Source organism: Lagopus leucura, unplaced genomic scaffold (assembly GCF_019238085.1).
Source record: "Lagopus leucura isolate 7727_CA_CO unplaced genomic scaffold, USGS_WTPT01 Super-Scaffold_100037, whole genome shotgun sequence".
Taxonomy (NCBI): Eukaryota; Metazoa; Chordata; class Aves; order Galliformes; family Phasianidae; genus Lagopus; species Lagopus leucura.
Window position 1 is genome coordinate 2,262,214 of NW_024962286.1, and position 20,002 is coordinate 2,282,215.

The 20,002-nt window shown below is 53.9% G+C and overlaps 1 protein-coding gene across 4 annotated transcripts; it reads right to left on the bottom strand.

The window, feature by feature from the left end:
• Positions 1 to 68: 68 nt before the first annotated feature.
• On the bottom strand, positions 69 to 19,182 carry PLEKHM2 (pleckstrin homology and RUN domain containing M2). Of its 4 annotated transcripts, none has more exons than XM_042883162.1 (20): positions 19,068 to 19,182; positions 12,019 to 12,125; positions 11,746 to 11,855; positions 10,755 to 10,854; positions 10,149 to 10,236; positions 9,561 to 9,747; positions 7,715 to 7,774; positions 5,872 to 6,106; positions 4,334 to 5,116; positions 3,991 to 4,060; positions 3,794 to 3,884; positions 3,405 to 3,469; positions 2,989 to 3,077; positions 2,731 to 2,863; positions 2,454 to 2,644; positions 2,157 to 2,222; positions 1,858 to 2,017; positions 1,479 to 1,658; positions 1,287 to 1,403; positions 69 to 1,116 (listed from the first exon to the last, which is right to left on the bottom strand). In XM_042883162.1, exons 1-20 carry the CDS (start codon positions 19,125 to 19,127, stop codon positions 979 to 981), a joined length of 3,030 nt encoding a protein of 1,009 aa, XP_042739096.1. In that variant the 5' UTR covers positions 19,128 to 19,182; the 3' UTR covers positions 69 to 978. The 4 variants fall into 4 exon arrangements, with proteins under 4 accessions (XP_042739096.1, XP_042739095.1, XP_042739094.1 ...); XM_042883161.1 differs by having other exon boundaries at positions 1,479 to 1,646; positions 2,989 to 3,092; XM_042883160.1 differs by having other exon boundaries at positions 2,989 to 3,092.
• Between the last annotated feature and the right edge of the window lie 820 nt (positions 19,183 to 20,002).

Consider the following 20,002-nt stretch of genomic DNA (forward strand, 5'->3'; position numbering starts at 1 on the left):
AGAGCACGGCAAACCCCACAACCAGCAGCAAGGGAATCCCAGCCCCGTGCGCGCTGCAGGGCCAGAGCTGAGTTACCAACGAGTATTTATTTGGGGAGGAGGGGAAAGGAAGCAGATGTATATATATATACATTCAGTCACATACAATTCCTCCCAGAAAAAGGCCCCGCAGACGTATATTACATGAGATCTCCGTAGTACTGTTTAAAAGCTCAGACTGTGCCCGCAGGGTGTGTGGCAGAGGGGGGAGCGATGGGGCCGACATGGGGCTGCTGCCCCTGTCCTCTGGGCACAGTGACGGAGCTGAGCACGGTGGGGCAGCCGCAGCCCTTCGGCCCCTGAAGAGCTCTGGACTCCATCTCTCCCTGTCGGGGTTTGTCCCATCACACATCCAAGCCCAGAGCTCCTGCCGCCTCCTAAAACCAGACCGCTCACGGCCAGGATATTCAAGGCCAAACTTCTGGCCACGTTCCCTCTTCTTTCCCCATCGTTCCCTGCTCAGCACCTCCAGCCTCAGCCCTGGCGCCAGCTCGGTGTGTGGTTTGGCCACGTCTGGATGCGTTGCCTGTGGTGAGATTCCCCGTGCCCAGAGGGGGCTCAGAAGGAGCAGTGCCATACGCAGTGATTGCATCAGCAAGGAGAAAACATGCACGATGTGATTCAGCGCCCGTCTCACCATGGCTGCCACCTGCTCTGTTCTGCACAGAACAAAGTCGTGCTGTGCACGGTGGATGCCCAGCCCCATCCCACCCCACTCCAACACAGCGGGGTGTTCCTCTCAAGGCAACGCGCTCTGCCCCACAGCAGCTGGATGGCGAGGAGGGCGCAGGCTGCACAGCAGGGCAAGGCTGGCTGCGTCCCCAGCATGGCCACGGGGACCACGAGATGGCAGGAGGTTGGGATGCCGCCGCTCACAGGCGCTGTCCGTGCCCACTGAGAGCATCTGGGCTGTCTGTCAGCCGTCCTCCCCCCTCAGGGCTAACACCAGGGGTCTCGCTCTGCCCGCCCACGGCACAGGCTGTCGCTGCGCTGCCAGGCGCTGTTGATGAGGCTCTGAGCATCCTCACATTTCTTCTTGACAGCTGCGTCCAGAATGGCCTTGTGCAGGAGGTCAACCTGCAACGCGTGGAGCAGTCAGGCAGGGAGGCACCACAGCTCCTTCTCGCACCCCATCCCACACCCCATGGATGTATGGGCACAGAGCTCTGGGGCTGCGTGCCCTCTGCAGATAGGAGGGCTTGCCTTGCCTACAGGCACGGAAATGTCCGTGCAGAGCGCACACTCACCTGGTATTTGTTTCTCCACGCGGCGTTCAGTGCTGAGAGGAACCTCTCCAGTTCTGTAGTGCAACTGAAATAGAGCACCCAGGGAGGCAGGAACTGCTTGTGGTCCTGAGCAAACTCCTGAACGTGAGAAAAAGCGGGTGTTGCTACCACGGCCCTGCCCAGCCCCAGGCCACCGCAAATCACCTCGCTCACCAGGATGCAGTACTCCTTGTTGGCCTCCGTGGAGATGGAGGTGATGTCTGTCAGCTCCACGGTGCCCAGCGAGCGGAAGAAGCTGGTCTGGCAGTCCTCATGACAGGTGAAGGCCTTCTCATCTGTCAGCACCAGGCAGCATGGGACACACGGCGTAGGGGCTACACCCTGGGGGATGACCTGCATGTAGCGGGTGGGGAAGGGGAGATGGATCCTGAAATGAAGGAGCCCCATCTCCATGGTGCCACATGCACGTGAAGGGAAGTGCCCTAAAACATCACTTTCTATCCCGCTCTTTGGGGAACATCACGGAAAGGACCGTGGAGGTTGGACCCAGAGAGGCTCAGGAGGGATTTGTTCACTCGCGTGTGCAGCTCACCCCTTTGGAGACGGCCTGGCAGAAATACTGCATCCAGTCGGCCATGTCCTCCTCGTTGTCAGCGCTCAGCTCCAGGGAGGGCCGGTCTGTCAGGATCACCTGGAAGGAGTGGGGCCGGTCGGTGGTGTTGGAGCGCCGGCATCCCCCGCACTGCTCACCGCTGGGAGAGAGGAGGGAGGTCAGGATGGATGGCAGCGCTGTCCTGATGACAGCAAGCCCTGCCCCCATCCACCTTCCCTGAGCTGTTCACCAGCCTGTTCCATTTTCCCAGCTGGGACCACATCCTACCAGCTGCTTACCCCATGTTGATGGAGAGCAGAGGTGTGACATCTGTGCGGTCAGGGTACTGGTACAGGATCCCATTGCTGCCATTTGGAAAGATGAGAGATGGTCAGCGGAGCCAGCTCAGCTCTGCCAACCACACAAACATGGCTTCGGTCACACAGACACTCCTGCCCAGCCCTGTGCACACAGGGGTTGTGCTGCTGCTGCTGGCCGCCACAACAGGGGCTTTTATCTCAGCCTCCCAGGTGATGAGATGGGCCCTCCTCTGGGCAGCAAAAGAAAACTGGCCAGGGATCTTCTCCCAGACCCACCTGAGCACCACGAAGCAGGTCTTCCACTGCTCCTTGCCCAGGTACGAGGTGCCCGCCTTGTAGTGCAGAACGCCATCCTTTGTGACTGCATTTTCAGCAGAGGTGTAGCTGTTGGGAGAGGGTCCCAGCGTCTCATCCATGGGGTCCTCCCAGTGTACGAGGCCATAGAAACGCACCACCACGTCGCAGGCCTGCGGGATGGGCAGGGATGTGAGCAGGATGGTGTCCAGCGCGATGCTCCACCAAGTGCAGCGATGGCTGCCGTGTCTGAACTCACCTCACACTTGGACTCCTGAGCCACAAATTTTGCAAGTGCCAGTTTCTCCATGGTGGCATCTGTGAGGATACTGGGGTACGGTGGCTCCCGGCACCCCTTGATCATGGCTGACTTCAAGGAGACCAGGAAGAACCTGAGAGGGAGGGAGACGCAGCTATGGAGGCAGGCCTTTGTCAGCTCCACCTGCCCTGACAGCCGAGGGTCCCTCTGCTGACTGGAGGATTTTGATGACGTGAGGGGCTGTCGGTGCCCACTTACTCTGTGAGAGCCACATCTGCAGTGTCGAGCAGGAACTGCTTCCTCCGATTGGTGCACACCAGCGTCACCGTCTGCTGATCCAGCCCCACCTGTGTCACACATGACTGGGTAAGGAAGCAAGACAGAGGACAAAGGGTGGTGGAGCAGGGCTGAACCTGGCATCGTGGCCCTGGGGGAGAAGGTCGGCAGGCGCTCCGCTGCCTGTGCGGAGACACAGCGACCCAAGCACCAACAGAGGTGGCATTGGAGAGCAACACTTCTGACTCTCCCTCTCAAAGATTCACAGTCCAAAATGCTCCTCATGGACAAAGAGCCCCACAGAAACATTCTACCGTGCTGCTGCTGCCATCCCTGCAGGCAAAGAGGCGAGGATAACCACCAACCTGCCCCCTGCTCCCTCCCCAGATGGCACTCACCGAAATGTAGTCGAGCTCATTATAGGAAACGGCCTCCTCCACCATGTATGGCTTCTCTGCTGCCCCTGGCACAGAGACAAAGAGCTGCATGAAGGGGGGCAAAGGAACCTGTCACTGCCTGGAACCAGCAAGAGAAGCCACGTCCCAGGGGTGAGGAGCTACAGGGCACAGGTCCTAGGGCTCCTTAGAGGGCCCTGATCTCACTGCTGCTATTGCCACTGCTCTTGGGAGCACGAAGGAACTGGTGAACATTGATGAGTTACAATGCCCTAATCACTGAGCAAGCCACAGATCAAGCATCACTTCCCCCAGCTCCCAGACCTCCAAGGGGCTGTCCTTGATAAACTGAGACTTGTAGCAGCCCTGATGAGCAGGAGCTGTTGAGATACCTTTCCGGATCAGGTACACATAGCAATCTGTCAGCAGGACGTAGACCAGCTGCAGGTTCCCCTCCATGTGCCCGGTGCTCATTCGAATCATCTGTGTGCAAGGAGGAAAGCTCTCAGCCCATGGCCAAAGCAGACAGAGGCGGCTCTTTGTGTGATTTTTGACTGATTTGTGTGCCTGCCCCATGTGACTGTCTTACCCTGAACAACTGTTCCTCATTCTCCCGAAAGACGTGGATCATCAGCAGGAGCAGATGGTTGTTGTCCACCCTGCAAAGACGGACAGAACAGGCTGAAGGACAGACAAATATGTGGGGCTGGGTGGGTCCAGTACCTTTCTGAGTGAATGTGTGTGATTAGGGCACCTGCTGGCCCACAAGACCTTCTTGTGACTCCCTGAGCACCACCTTCATCCTGGAAAAGGATGGGCTTTGCCCCACAATTGGAGGACCACAGGAAAGTATCAGCTTGAGTATCAGCAGCTCTTCACATTTCTGTGCTCACACAAACTCCATATGCTGAGCTGAGCAGACCCAGCCTCACCTGAACTCCGAGGGATGGGTGAGCTCCGAAGGGCTGCCCTGACCTTCCTCCACACCAGAGTCCTCAGCGCTGCTCAAGGAAGGGCTGGGCTGCTCCTTCTTTGGCTCACCGACAGCCTCGGGATTGATGGTGTCCATCTGGGCGGTTTGGGGTTCACTGCCCACTCCTTCAGATTCCTCTACTGCCCCAACTGCTTCTCCCTGTCCGCTTTCTTCTTCTTCTTTAGGAGTCTCAGGGCTACCAGAAACATGTGGCGGTTGGCCAGTCCCTGCAGCGTCATTGTGGCCACCACCTGGTGCAGCAGCATTTGGACTCTCCACGGTAAAGCGGTAGAAGTCCATGGGGGCTGAAATCCCCTCGCTGAAGTCGCCAGAGGACGATCCATCTGGGGTGTCCCCTGGCGTGCCGGTCCGAAAGGACTGCCTGGGGGGCTCCAGGGCCGCGCTCCAGCCACCAGGGTCCAGCTGCCCGTTCAGCCTGTCCATCACCTTGCTCAGCGGCTGCCCCACGCTCTCCATGGACGTGTCCTTCATTTCGGGGATGCGCAAAGCCAGCTGGCTGAGGGCACAGCGTCCCTCCTCCTTCCCGCCCGGCCTCGGCTCCCCAGCTGGGGCAGTGGGATCGTCGTCCCTCTGTGCACCTCCTCTGTCACTCAGCCCGTTCACATCGCTGTCTCCGCTGCTCTGATGCATGCTGGTCTCAGGCACTGCGGGCACAGGTGTGTTCACAGGCTCCTCTGGCTTTGCTTTCTTCTTCTTGCCTGTTTTCTTCTTCTTGGCTAACCTGCAGGGTGAGAGGCCATCATGAACATCACTTATCTCTGCCTGCCTGGACTTCTGCAATGCAAAGGGCGGCGACTGGGGTCCCACTCTTTCCTGACAACCTTCCTCTGTGATTTTCCCTATAAAAGGAAGCACGGTGCTTCTCTTCCCACACTGCTGGAGAGCAGGGTGCAACGTGACCCATCTGAGAGTCGTCTCCTCTGCACCTCCCAGGAAAAACAGGTGTGAGAACAAAGCCCAGGCCTGCTGGTCTGGTTTTGGGGCGCCTCTGTCCCCAGGTGTGAGCAGTCAGCCTTGCACTCTCTGTCTGGGTTTAAGGCCTGCAAGGGAACCCCAAGGCTCTCATCTGCAAGAAGTCAAACACAGGCCAACAGGTCTGCAGACACATCTCCCTCAGCAGGTTTAGCCACAGCTCACTGACAGACAAGAGGAAGGAAGGAAGATCTGAGACCCAGAACTGCTGCAAACCTGCCACCAGCCGGAGAAAGCTTAAATCACAAGCTTACGGCTTCCTCTGAGCTCCCTGATGCAGAACGTTGGGCCAAGGAATGTATGCCAAGCAGTTCTACAGACCCAGGGGAGCTCTGTTAACACCTACAGAGGATCACTTGCTATGCAGAAGCATAAAACCATTGCCTCCTGATTTTACAGAGGCTGCACAACAGATGCCGGGTTGGAAGGAGCGGTGCACCATCAGCCCCCAGTGACTGCTGACACTGCAGGGCACGTTTCCAGGCCAGGCAGCTCCATCCCCACCTGATGACCTCCAGCTCCGTGCAGCTCTCAGACTGATCCGTTCCTTCAGGGGTGGCTTCTGCCTTCTCCTGGGAAGCTGTGTGCACCGGGGTGGTCTCAGTGGAGGACAGCACATCTGCTTTCTCCTCGTTGAAGGGGTTGTAGCGCTGTGTTGGGCTTTTCACAGAGGCTTTGCTGCCATTTGCTTCTGAGGCAGTGGAGTGCGGGCAGCTGAGCGTGTCTGTGAGCTCCCCATCTGCAAAGACAAGAAAGGAAATGTGGGATTAACATCAGCCTGGGCATCCTGCAAGGGCTGGGTCAGGTCAGGTCAAGCAAAGCTGCGTGCCGGGGGCTCAGGGCAGTGGGTGGTCACCCCACTGCTCACAGAGCACTGGCAGAGCACTGCTGGCCCAGCTTAGCACTGACAGCAGGCTCCTTGCAAGGAGGGACAGAGAGCGTGCAGACCAGCATTACTCTGTGCTTGGCACTTGCTGCCATTTAGAAAATGCCTAGCAATAACAGCTCAGTTACCCACGAGCCTGCACCTGCATTAGGAAGTAGAGGCAGCATCCCCAGGAAAGAACCAGTGGGTCTTGGGGCTGTGGTGCTCATTACCAAGATGACAATGGTTAACGAGGCTCAGGAATGCCCAGGGTGGAAACGTCTAGATGGAAACAGATGCACTTATGTGGCATCAAGTTTGCGTGGTCGAGTCACCAGGACTCCTTATCTCTGCTAACAAGAACTGGGGGCAATGCTCCCATCCAGTCCACCTCGAGGTCAGCAGCATTTTACCCCCAATGGCTGCACAGGACGGACAGAAACTTGGCAGCTGGGTCCTGTGCTCAGCTAGGAGGGCAGGCACGGAACCAAGCCATGAAGCCTTACAGCAACCTGCGTGACACACACAGGGCCCTGGGAGCGTGGAGAAGGAACGCAGCATTCACCCAGGCTGGAGGACAGCAGGCTGTGCAGAAGTCACAGCACAACCAGCCCGGCCCATGTTAGTCTGCAGAGGGAAAAGGAGCAGCAGAGAAGGGCCACAGCAGTCATGCTCAGCATTATCCATCCACAAAGACAGGGTTAAAGGAAGGTGATTGCGCCCTTCTCCTCCCCAACACCATTCATTCCAAGCTAACTACAAGCCCCATGGTAGGCAGCAAAAGGCCTTCTGAATGACAACCCTGTGAGACTGATTGAGGGGTGGAGGGTTTGAAGAGGAAAATGAAACCTTTAGTGACACCCCCAGGTGCTCAGAAGCACTCGTGACCCTGCTTGAGCACAGAACTGGATCTAAGGGAGCTCACTGGCCATTGCCATCACTGCAGAGAGGAGAAGCCAAAGGCTTCTGCTCCATCCCAGCCTTGTCCAGACTGAGTGGAAGTGCTGTGGTAGAGCACTTGTGTGTGTTGGATAAGAAGGAAAACGAGAGGGGGTGTGTTAGAGCCTGAGAGCCATCCACACGGAATTCAAGCAGTCTTCCCAAATAGTCAGGTAGTTCTGGCCAAAACAATTCTGACTGCAACCTCCATCCAGTTTGTAATTATAAAGGACAGAGTGCATTTCCCCCAGGGGTAAAGCAAAGAGATTTCCTGCTCCTGGGATATGCAGAGGATCCACACAGGGCTCTGCATATGGAGGAAGGAGAACAAATTCCTCTGTCTGGCTACATTAGGAGCTGGGAAATGCTCTGCATGTGATCTTACAGGAGACAGGATATTCTCTCCCCTCTGCCTATACTGAATTCCATCAACATGTGATGTTTGCACGTTAAAGAAGTGAACAGGAGAGCATGCAGCAAGCTTCAGGTGGCAGCAATGCATAGAGAAAAACCAACTGTTGTTAACACATGAGTATGTCCCACCTTCCCAGTCTCTGCTGGGCATGGTCTGCATTGCTGGAAAGACATCTCCAAAATCATAATCTACAAAAATGAGGGATAAAACTCAGGATTAGAAAAACAAGTAGTGGGGAGGGAAGGGAACACGGGACAGTGTGAAGGGGGTTGAGGGATAAGAAGGGTGAGAAACAAAACAGTCTTCCACTGATATCTGAAATGCATAACAAAATAGTTAGGGAACATGGATGCAAATGGAAATCAGCTTCCCTAGCAGCTGTTACTGATGGATATTTGTGTTGCAGGAGCTACAATGCAAAGGGACGAAGGCCTCAGTATGTGAGCTGCTGGAAAGCTAAAAATGAATAAATAAATACATAAAATAATGGTGGGTATCATAGCAGGCTTGTGCACCTGGCCAGGAATCCCCTTTGGGAAATTATTTGAGTGCTCTGTGCCTCAGTTTCCCCACCTCACACTTATCTCCCACAGACGCTGTGATGTTTGACTCATTAATGTTTGCAAAGCCAAGGGTCTGATTAAAGGGCAAACCTTGTCCTCTGATCCTAAATTCCCCAAACTCACCTACATTCCCATGGTAGAGATGCTCCCGTTCAGATGTCTGGTAAGGGGACTTGGGGGTCCCTTAGCAAAGACTACACACCACTCTGATACAAAGACCCTGTGATGCTGCAGGGAAGGGTTCTGCTTTGAACACCCTGGCAAACCAAAACACCTCGCTGCTTTCTCTGTGAAAGCAAACCCTTCTGCACCTGGACAGCACAGAGGAGCCCCAGGCAGTGCTGTGCTTCAAAGCCCATTGCTAAAATGATGCTAATACCCATCCCTGCACCTTGTGTCCAGACCTGCTCCTCCTCAGTGTCTTTAGGGACCGCAGTCATGGCACATAAAAGGCAGCTGGCAGACCCTTGTCTCAGACAGAGCCCATCTGTAGGTGGACTTGGTCCCAAATTCACTGCACCCAGTTAATGACACACTGCACTGTCTGCTCTAGGATCCCCTGATTCTACTTTCCTCAAACTGACACCGAAAAAGGAAGCAGGTTGGTGTATTTGGATTAGGAACAGCAGCAGAAGAGATGTTCCTTCCTGCATTGTAAGAGCTGCCTGTTTCAGCCTGGGGCGGGTTAAGGAGGCACATAAGGCACATCTCAGCTGGTCAGGGACAACACCAGCATGGCCAAGCCCCTTCTGACACAGACAAGAGGGTGAGTATAAGGACATGAGTATCACGAGTTATCAGGCCGCTGAGGGAAGATGCATAAAGAGAAATCATGGCATCTCTGAGATCACCACCCGCCTTTCCCTACGACTGCAGAGATGGAAAAAGACTTAGGAAGCTGTTCCCTGCTTCCTCCAGCATACTTTAGGTCTCTCAACTGCAAAACAGGCAGTTAGAAGAGGTCCTCTGCAGTCCTATGTCCCTGCTCTAAGCTGGAAGCTGTGTTCAGAAACAGCGCAGCCTTCATCCCTTGGGAGATTTCACCAGTTCTTGCAAACCCCCCCCCATTATGGACATTTGGCCTGAGGTAATTGCCATGGAAGGTTCACCTTTCCCAGACAGAAGCAATGTGGCTGTTTGCAGCTTAAATGCCAGTGCTGCACTGCCCTCTCATTTCCACCAGCCGCACCTCCCTATGAAAGCCATGAAGAGGCTCACAGCCTTACTTCTGGGGCTCCTTGGTCTCTTCCAGCCCATCATCTGCAACATCTGCTGTCATGCCATCACACGAGGCATTTGGTGCCTTGTCCAGTTGAGCAGCACAGCTGATGGCAGCATGGGAACACGCAGCCCTCAGCCTCACCTGTTCAGAAAACAGGAGGCCAGTGCTTTGGCCTCCCGGAGCACTTACCTTCGCTGGATGGAGCAATGGCACTGTCGTCCCACTCCAGGTTGGTGGAGGTGACAGAGTTGAAGGAGTTGAGAGAGAGACTGTCTGAGCCGTGCATGGAGCTGGGCAGGCGGTCCTCAAAGTCCAGCAGGTACTGAGGTTTGTAGTAATCTGGCATGTATGGGGCCAGATCCAGGTAAGGAGCATCCTGCAGGGAAGAAGAAATGGAGTCAGTCAGGCTCTGAGTCACTGCACACAGGTAAAAGCACAGCCAAAATCATAGGACTGCCCTTGAATGTCTTCTGATGTCTATTCCTGCTCCTTTCACAGGAAAGCCAATGGCTTCCTCCTCTTTTCCTGCAACACGGAGGGTCAGCCAGTGGCTTTGTGTGCACCTCCATTTCCCTGCAGGAATGCCAGCACATTTGGAAGCATGACTTCCCTTTATCCTCATCTGTCTGGAAGCTGCACATTCTCAACTGTACAAGATGGCTGCCAACAAGGTGCTGTGGCCCAAGCAGTGAGACCTGTGACAGCCAGGACAGCCATCCCACCCCATGTACCCACTGTCCCCAGCTACAACAGGCAGACAACAAACTGTGCCCTCACCAGATCCAAGTCAAAGCGGATGAACTCCAGCCCGGACACCAGCGTTAAGAACAAGGTCAGATGATCATGGCTGCAAACCAGGGCATTCCTGCAACAAGGATAAAACAGAAGAGCTTTAGAGCTGTGGAAAAGAAAAGGAAATAGCCACAGGCACCCTTCTGTTTTCTTTGGTTTTGGTGGTTTGTCCCTGAGATGTGCTGTAAGCAGCCACACAGCGGCACGCCTGCTGTTTGTCTCCTGTCTGAGAGCAATGGCAGAGCTCCAAAAGCACATCTCCTGCATGCTGCCCCCAAATTGTGCTACATCCCAATTTCCAGGCCTCCACCAGAGCTGGTCCAGAGCTTCTTGGAAGGCATGGAAGAGAATAAAGAGTCCAGGGAATAACAGGAGGAATAAAAGGGAATAAAAGGAGTAAATAGAAGAGATGCTTGCAGGCCCTCTTATAGAACTGTACCTCCACATCTGGGATCCTTGCATCAAACACGCAACACTTCTGCAAATGATGAGACCCTGGCCAAATTCTTGCTCTCTCACTGGCACTTCTTGTTTCTGACAAGGAGGGATACCAACAAGAGCCCAAAAACCAGAACCAGCTCAGATACTTACTTGACATAGTACTTGTGCAGCAGGCTTAGGTTCTCCTGGAACAGCCTCAAGTAGCTCTCCAAGGAGTTTTCATTGAGGGCAAGGTACAGCCACGCTCGGCCTGAAAGCAAAGCAGCAGAAAGATTTATCTGCAGAGAAACACCTGCAAAGCAAAGCAAGTCTGGAAATAATCACAAGTCAGTGACAATGCATCAGATTGTTCATTCACATTCATATAATTTGAAGGGGGCATCTGGCTGTGGGATGAATCTGTGGGAAAAATGCCAGTGGGAGATGAATGGGAAGATTCATGATTTGGAGTAGGAATAAGAATGAGACTGTGTGGTAGGCAGTTGAGGAGCAGCCACACAGCTGGGTCCCTAATACATGATGGGGCCCTGCTGGCATTTCCAGTGGGATCAGCAGCCAGGAGAGGCAGAGGGAGAATCACTGTAAATCAGCACCGGTGCAATTGGAGGTATTACAGAAAGGTTGGTGCAGAGAGAGGTGATGGTGGAATCTGTGCTCAGCTCCACTCTCACCGGTACAAGGCTTGGGAGACGAAGGATGCTGGGAGAATCAGGCAGAGAGGAGGTCTCTGGGCACCACCCTGTGGCCTTGATGGTCCCAAACATCTGCTACAGACATCTCACAGCTGAGGAGAAGCAGCATCAGGAAACAACAGCTACAGACAGACATTGCGAGGCAAGAGAGGTGATGCCTCCTGTCTGCCACAAACCCTTCCTGAGAGCACAGTACAGCAGATTGCTTTGGTTTCGCAGCAGCAGAAGCGTGGCTAGAGACAGGCTGCAGTATTTCCAGGGCCATAAAGCAGCTCCACCAGGACTGCCACCTCCTGGGGTTGAATGCAGTGAGATGGACTCAGCCCAGCTGGCTCTGCAGGTCCCCAGCCCTCGAGCACGTGGCCATTACAGCCTTCCCACTCTTTCTGCCAGATGTCCCCACCCTGATGTCTGCCCTCAGAGCCAGGGCAGTGTCTGCAAACACTCACTGCGTCCCAGGTTGGTGGCCACGTGCTGAAGCACTTCTATCTGCTTGATGGCTTCACGGCGGGTGAAGTGAACAACCAGCACCCAGTAACCCGAGGAAAGATCTTGCAACCTGGAAAAGAGGGGTTCAGAGAAAATGGGGCTTCGTTATCCCCATCCAAATTATCAGCTAGATGTTTTTCCCATGCTGAGAAAAGCCCTTGCAGCAAGCTGTGTGTGCTTTCCCAAGCAAAATGCAGTGAAAAGGAAAACCCAGAAATAGGTGCAATGCTTACCCATAAAGCAGAGCGTGGTCCAGATGCTCACAGAGCCGCTGCAGGACCTTGTCGTGGTTTCTGATGGCTGGGGTCTCATCCTCACAGGCAGCAAAGTAGCTCTGCAGCTGCAAGGAGAAGAGACAGATGGCTGAAGCACCCACAGAGAGAGCTGGAAACGCTGGCATGCTCACAGGCAGCATTACGTAGCATCCCAGGAAGAGACAGAGGGTTTCTGCAGCACAGGTGAAGACAGAGGCATGTGAATACAGGACAAAGGCAGCCTGGTTCACCTCGAGCCATCTGTAGGGTGAGGCCACATCACCACCTCACATTATGTCATCTGGCTGCCACTTTTCCAAAAACCAGGACAGTCATCTCAGTTAACCTGTTCACAGCTGCAAGGCACTGCTAAGGTCAGCTCTGAGGTCCAAACTGGTTCTAGAAACCCCATCAACCCCTCACAGCCACATCATGTCCTCACAGCTGCCCCCTCCTGCCCCTCCAGCTCGGAGCTCTACTCAGGTCCACATCTCACATGCACTTGGCATCCAGGCAGGCACATTACTCACGTAACCTCAGCTGTTCAGGCCACGTTTATTTGCTCTGGTTGGCGACAGTTCAGCTGAGCCATGACAGCACATCCCCCTTACACACCATGTTTTGGCAACCTGATGCATCTTTGCCAAACCTCGCCAGTCACTCAGGCTCCACATAACTACAGCAATAAAGAACCAGGTTTATATGCCATAAAAACTCAGCGTTGTGCTTGTCAAGCCTGACCTGACCCCAAAAGCCAGGAACTGGTTTGTCCTCTTGAATTACTGTGGATACATCCAGCTTCAGCACCCTCCTCGCCTGAAGATCTCTGCATCTCTGTGGAGGAAGGCAGCTCTGAGGTAAGACAGGAGAGCCAGGCATGTTCCTGCATGGACCCAGCCCTGACGTGGGAAAGAACTGCTGAGCTGGAAGATTTGCAACCAAATTCCTTCATCTGATTGCACGGTGCAGAGCATCCCATTCCTGTCCCAGTAAGGAGGTGGATCCCCCGGGGAAGGCAACGTGCCACATTGGTTTGCTTACAGAGACTTTCACTGCACCTACGTGAGAGTCGATGTGTTCTAGCCCAGCAGCTCGTACTTGTGTTGGAAGGAAGCAGTCTCCAAAGATTTCTGCTATTAATAGGCAGCCCAGGCCCAAGCAGGGACACCAGTGCCCTAAAATCCCACTATTCAAGAACTACTTCGGGATCCATCTGCAGCCAGTGTTTTAAATGCATTCCTGCAGCAAGGACGCTCAAGGAAGAAACAAAACTCGGAGTTTATCCCCCAGGTGATGGGCAGATGGAGCCATGGGGATCACACAGGGTTTCACACAATCCCCTTTGATTTGGAGCAGTGGGATCCTCTGCGATGGCAAAGCCTTTGCCACGTGGGCTGTGAGGCAGGAACCAAAGGCAGAAATTCATTATCCCACCCATGCTGCTGCCTATGCAGAGAGCTGGGGAACCCTCTGCTGTGCGTCTGGGACATCTTCTGCAGGCTGTGCTTGCTTGAGAAAATGCAGCTGTGGGATCTGACATTAGCTGACCACACCAGTGGCTGAAAAGGAGCAGCTCTGTGCGCAGAGAGGTCAGCACAGAGGGAAGTCTCCAGTCTTGCTCTGTCACAGACCAGAGGAACTCCCCATCAGAGACAGAACCCAAGCCTGGCAGCAAGAGACGAGCAAATGGAAGCACTTCTTCTTTCCTTTCTTCCCCAAAATAGCTCCTATCTTTGTTACAGACCTTCCTGCAGCCAGCTCGTGATTTCCAACCCTCTGCAGCTCCCTGGTGCTGCCAGACTGACCCACCAGCTCCCACCATCACAGGTTCATCACAGGTCCCCCTGAAAGCCATTAGCAAACCCACAGGGTTATCTCCTCTCAACGTCTCTGAACGGTGAGAAGTACCTGGGGATTTCTGGAAGATTTCCATTCCTTAGAAAAGCTAAATTTCAGTTTTGATGGTGTCACTCTGTGGCTTTGTGCTACCTTCAGCCTCCCTCTTGTCCCAGGAGCCAACTCCACCAGCAGCACCCTCATGACAACACTGGTCTTACTTCATTTAGCTGAGGGAAAGACATAGCAACGTCCACCCCAAGCAGCCCCCACCCACTCTGCTGTGCTGGGAGGCAGAGGACAGACTCGTGTGACTGCTGTGTGTGCAGTCACGGGGCTGTGCAGCTTGGCAGTTCCTCCCAAGGTGGATTTGGGCACTGAGTCATGGCTGTGGATGAGCTGTTTTATGCCTTGGTCACAAGGAAGCACATCAAGGAGTTGCTCCTACCTGTACATGATGCCTGATCCACCTCTCTGACCTCTAAATTACCATGCATCTATGTGCAGTGTTTGTTCTTCTGCAAATTGCTACTAAACACAAACAAACTATTCGGAAGCAACCTCTTCCTAATCACTGGCAGATGGACCTGTTTGGGAAGTGAAGAGCTGAAGCCTGGTAACCACATGTGAAGCATCCACAAAGCAGCTGCCCGACATGCGCAGGGAAAAGCAGAAGGGAAACAAGCAATGAGGGTAAAAAGTCTGAACCCAGCACCAGTGCAGAGCACTCGTCTCATCTTCTGGAGATGCTCTTCCCTTCTGCCTCACAAACCAGGTGAGTACCAGACCGAATGGCTGAAGTCTGCCTGCAGTGAAGGACTTGTGCAGCATGCAGTGCCCTGAGACCTCGAGTCTCAGCCCAGGGCTATTTATAAACATTCCTGTGGCCAAAATAAGTGCTGTTGGCATCCAGAAGGCATCCCCACCATCTACTGAGAGCGTCTTGCTCAGCTCGGCAGCCCTTTGTGTCACAACCACATCTGACCACTGTGTTTCAACAGCGTGGGGCAGAACCTGCTGTGCAAAGCTGTTACAAAAGCTCTTCCCAAGCCCAGGTATTCAAGGATGGCAAGTTAAACACACTCAAAGAAGAGCAGAAGGGTGTTTATCCAAAGGGAGCAGAGAGCCTCTCTGAATGAAGGGGAATAAAGGGAGAGTTTGTGCTCTTGATCATTGCACTTTGTGCCATTAAGGAGGAGACGATGCTTTTAATTACTGTTTATCAATAAGAGCTGACTGCAAACAGTGTTTTGTTTTTTTTTTGTAGTAATATAGCACACCCCATGCTGGCACGCATAAGGATATTCCTCGCACGACTTTATTGCCCGCTAATTGAATCAGTTCTCAATGAGTACACTGCTCTCCAATGAGTACACTGCTCTCCAGGCCCATTTGCAGAGCTTGTGCTGCAAGAAGAGGTGCCAAAAAATGAGCTGGCCAGGCCCTCCCCTCTATCCTTGTTTGGCTCCCAACAAAAGAAGGGACCTTCAGCGTTTTTCATGCCGAGGAACAGCTCTGAGCTGTAGCAGCCACACTATGAAGTCCATTTTCCAAACAGAATCATTCTTGTGGTGCTTCTTGGAAGGCCCTCCTGCACTCCCACAGCCTGACTGAAACGCAGTCTCCTGACTCTATTCAAGGCTGGCCACAATCCAGCCACGTCTTCACCTCCTCTCCGTACATCTGGCCCACAGATATTCCACCGGTGGCTTTCCAGCATCAAGTTCATGTCCCTTTTCTGCTTGCCATTTCTCTGGCAGGACAAAAACAGTGCAAAGAAAAGCCAACAGTTGCCATGGGGCAACCCCTTGCATTCTGCCAGCTCAGCTCTGACCCCAAACCACTGTGCTCGCTGCGTGGGACACTTGAAAACCCACTTTCTCACACACAGCACAAGGACTGGCAAGGGGTTTTCTGCCAGTTGCAAAAAAGCAAAACAAAAGGAATGCCTCAAAGCAGCAAACAGATAGCCAAAACATCCAGCGGATTGGTGGAGCCTTCTGTCTCAATCCCTGTCCTCCCATTGCCTTCCCAGTCAGTGGAAAGACAGTTTCTCCTATCTATCGAGGAGGTATCTTTCTCTGAAAGCAGGATTTTGGAGATACGAACCTCTGCAAGACTCAACACACTTCCAAAACCCATTTCCAGCAGCTGTCCTTCCATCTCACTGCTCAAGGCTGGAGCTCCAGGGAGCACCAAAACCACAGGGCAGATGTTTGACCTTGTCCCAGGCAAGTGATGGCAGCTCAGCTCCAAGGAAAGAGGCAAAGGCAAGAGATGGGACAGACAGGTAAGAAGATCGATAAATGAATAGAGGAGCAAAATTACACTTGCTCAGAGGAGTACAAATTCAATGGCAGATGGATAAAGAGGAGGCCAAACTCCTCTGCAACTTCTATATCACTCATAAAACTGGGCTGAATTTCAAGGCAGAGATGCAGCTCTGTTGCTGTCTTCACCAGTCAAGAAATACATACATACAAAACAAATTAGAGCCCTGAAACTGCAGCTCTGTCTGGATCTTTGGGGGCTGCACACATGACCTGACTTGACATTTCTTACAAAAAGCTTTCAGATCAGCACCTGCCTCAGTGCCTGGCTTCCCATTCTGGACACTGCACCCCTGGCCTCGGTTTTGGGACCTTTCCAATGGAAAACATCGACACTCAGCCCATCAGCAAGTTGAGGGCACTGCCAGCTGCACTGGAGCAGCCTTGAGAAAGAACAGCACTTTCATGATGTGCAGAGACCTGAGCCTGAAAGAAACAAAGCTGACTCCCACAACAAAGATGTTTCATGTCGAGAAACACAGAGCTCTGAAGCATTTGCCCAGCTGTGTGCAGTCTGGTAAGGCTGTCACCTCCTGGGACGCTTGTCAGCTCTCATTCCCCAAAGGCTTTTCCACCAGGGCTTTTCTTCATTTGAAGTTCATTACTTCTGCAGCAGTGAGCAGGGAATGGGCATGGAGCCGGCTGGCAAGGCTGGAGGGAAGCTGCCAGTGGTGCAGTGTGTCAGATGCAGCCAGCAGAGTCTTTGGGATGGCACACAGCTGCTGAGGAACAGGATCCCCGCGTTAGCTGCAGGCAGACGGAAAGGTCATATGCTCAGCACAACAGAAAAACAGATTTCATAGGAGTGAAAAACAAGTCCAGTTGGTAAACACGCTACAACAAGTGAGCACAGGGGGTTTGTGCCCTGCAACGGTGCCATTCTCCCAGAGAGCTGCTGCTTACTCACTCTGCAAGCATTCAGTGCTTTGAATCTCTCCACGCAGACCAAGTTTGCTGGCACAAAGTTATCTGGATTACTCTTCTTGGATGGGGACATCAGAAAGCTGAATCACTCAGCGGCCGCATCACGCTCAGAGAACTTGTGAAACTGGAGGCTGGCCGCCTCAGTTCCTGTTGCTCCCCATACAAAAGCCACTGCCTCATCCACTTAGAGGTGAGCACATTCCTTTTGTGTGGTAGCAAAGGATGCTCTGCTTCAGCACCTCTCCAGGTTGGGTGGATCAAACCATCCCCAAATCTACATTCAGGGGATGCTGCAAAGCAGAGCTGGGGCACAATGGGGGACTGCACAGCCTTTTTGCTGGTACAGAGCTGAAAACCAGGTGGGGAGATGGGCAGAAAGGCACAGCATTAACTCACTGCTACTGCTGCTCAAATGGGGATAGTGGAAATTCTTCCTCAAGTCTGAAGCTGAGAAAAGAAAGCCTATTACGCCTGGGCAAAAAGCATTAGAGAGGCACACACACTGTCACAGAATCACAGAATCACCAAGGTTGGAAAAGACCTTCAAGATCATCCAATCCAACCTATCACCAATAGTTCTCACTAAACCACGTCCCTCAACACAAAACCCAAATGTTCCTTGAACACCTCCAGGGTCGGTGACTCCACCAGCTCCCTGGCAGCCCATTCCAAACCAAAAAATGGTCACAAACTCATCCGAGCTCTCTGCTCTACAAATCAAACCTGCACCAACAGGGAAAGTAAGGAGCGACCAGCCTACGCAGCCAGAAAGCTTTTGAAATCAGAGGTGATACCTGGAGAACTCCCCACACCTCGTGACACAACCTGCTGCGGGCAGGGAGCAGAGAACGAATGAGATGAGATCTCAGCCTGTGGGAAGGGTGTAGCTGCTCCTCTCATCTACTGACTGCCTGTTCTCACTAACACAGAGAGAAGAAAAGCACCAGAGACTCAAGAGCAGAAGTCAAACAGCAAAGCACTGAGAAGAACGATCAGCTCCATTGCTGAAGGAGAGCAAACTCTCTGAGGAAGCAGAATTGCATCCCAGTGGTAGAACGCTGGGGTGTGCCAGTGCTGGACTTGTGCCACGTGGCTGAGCTGGGTTTCAGTGGGACAGTATTAACAAACCTATCAGCCTGAAGTCTCCTACGCTTGCCTGAGCTTTCCCAATTTGAACTGAGCAGGAAAGCAAAGGGGTAGGACTGCAAAATCCAAAAATCCCTCTGTTCTGCTGGACCAAGACAGGAGAGCTGGCAGAGATCAGTGCAGGTCAAGCCATAGCTGTAGCTGAGAAGCCCTCAAGTATGACAATTATTAAAACAGTCACCAGGTTGACTTCATAGCATCTCCAAACGATGATCCGCAGGGATTTTCTGCACGTAAATAAACAGTGCCCAACAAATCCTGTGTGGGAACTGATATATCCTTATGCCAAGGTCAGACATGGGGAGCATCACAACAGAGCTGGGAGCCAGACGAACATCCACTCATTTCCAGGTAGATACAAGATTATCCTTTGTTTTTAGAGGACAGAAAAACGAGAGCAGAGGACAGGCTCACAGACGGAGGAAAGAGGACAGAATTTGCACAGCCATCCTACATTCCGGAGTGCTGTCAAGCTTCCCTGTCCTTAATAATGCTGGAAATTCACTCGTCTTACAGCAAGTCTTCACGGATGAATGTATCAGGACATACACGGAGCAAACCCAGCAACTGGGAAACGTCGCCAAGCCCAGAAAGCCCCCCTTCCCCAAAACTTGTGGGAACACCGAAACCAGGTCGCCTTCCCGAACGCCAACCGGAGCTGCCATCAGCGCCAGGCCGGACCGCGAGCTCGGCAGCCCCGCACGCCTGACGAATCGCTCTTCTGACCGCACACAGAAAAGGCGCAGCCCCGCCGCAGCCCACAGCGGCAGCCCCCGTCCCGCCCGCGCCCACCTTCTTCACGGACAGCGAGATGTTCTCCAGGATGCGGTCCTTCACCTCGGCCGGCTCCATCACTCCCGGCCCGGCCGCCCTTCGCCGCCCGGTCCTCCCGGCGGAGCCCGAGTGCCGCGCCGCCCCCCGGGCCCGCTCCCCGCCCCGCCGCCCCCCGCCGGCCGGCTCCGTGCTGCCGGCTGCCCGGCCCGGCCCCGGCCCGCAGGCTGCGGGGTTTGGGCCGCCGCCGCTCAGCGCGCCATGGCCGCGCCCGGGCCCTGCCGGCGGGCGGGAGGAGCGGAGCCGGGCAGCGCTCGTGACGGCGCCGCGCTCCGCAGGAACTGAGCTCAGCAGGAAGGGGACGGGCTGTGCGCGGTCGGACCGCCCAGCACCGCCCCGCACGGAGCGGCTGCGGGACGCCGCTGGGAGCGGAGGCGCGTCTGCGGGATCGGCGCATCGCCTTCGTCCCGCAGCCTTTGCTGTACGTGAGAATGGAGCTCGGAGCTTGGCTGTTTCTGGACTCGGATTGTTCGGAACCACGCTTGTACGGATACGTACGACCTACAGCCGCAGCTCCTGGTGAACGGCTTCCCAAGATGCAGCTCCGGGATCCAGCGATCTTGAAAGCAGGGTTATTTGGGATACGGAATTTGGAGTTCCAGTGTTGGAAGGACAGGCAGGGAAGCTCCACGAGCTCCACTGATCCCGTATTGCTTATAGACACTGCGTGGTTCCTGCTTTGTGAGCTAATGAGCAAAAAGAAAAAAATACATTAAATCTTCTGGTATAAAGAAATAAGACTGACTTTCAGAGCGGCGATGCACAAATATCACCAAATAACGGCTGAAGCGCTGCGGTCGGCGCCTCTTGTAGGGCACAGGACCCGCACGGCGCTGCAGCGGAGCGGTGCTGCCATCTGCGGACAGCCGGAATTACAGCCCCTGCTAGGCGGGACG

Excerpts from the sequence above, each read along its gene's own strand:
- PLEKHM2 (XM_042883160.1), bottom strand. The coding sequence starts at position 19,127 with ATGGAGCCGGCCGAGGTGAAGGACCGCATCCTGGAGAACATCTCGCTG. Across the intron at positions 12,126-19,067 it reads TCTCGCTGTCCGTGAAGAAG|CTGCAGAGCTACTTTGCTGC; the intron begins GTGGGCGCGGGC and ends TTCTCCTTGCAG. Across the intron at positions 11,856-12,018 it reads GACCACGCTCTGCTTTATGG|GTTGCAAGATCTTTCCTCGG; the intron begins GTAAGCATTGCA and ends CCTCTTTTCCAG.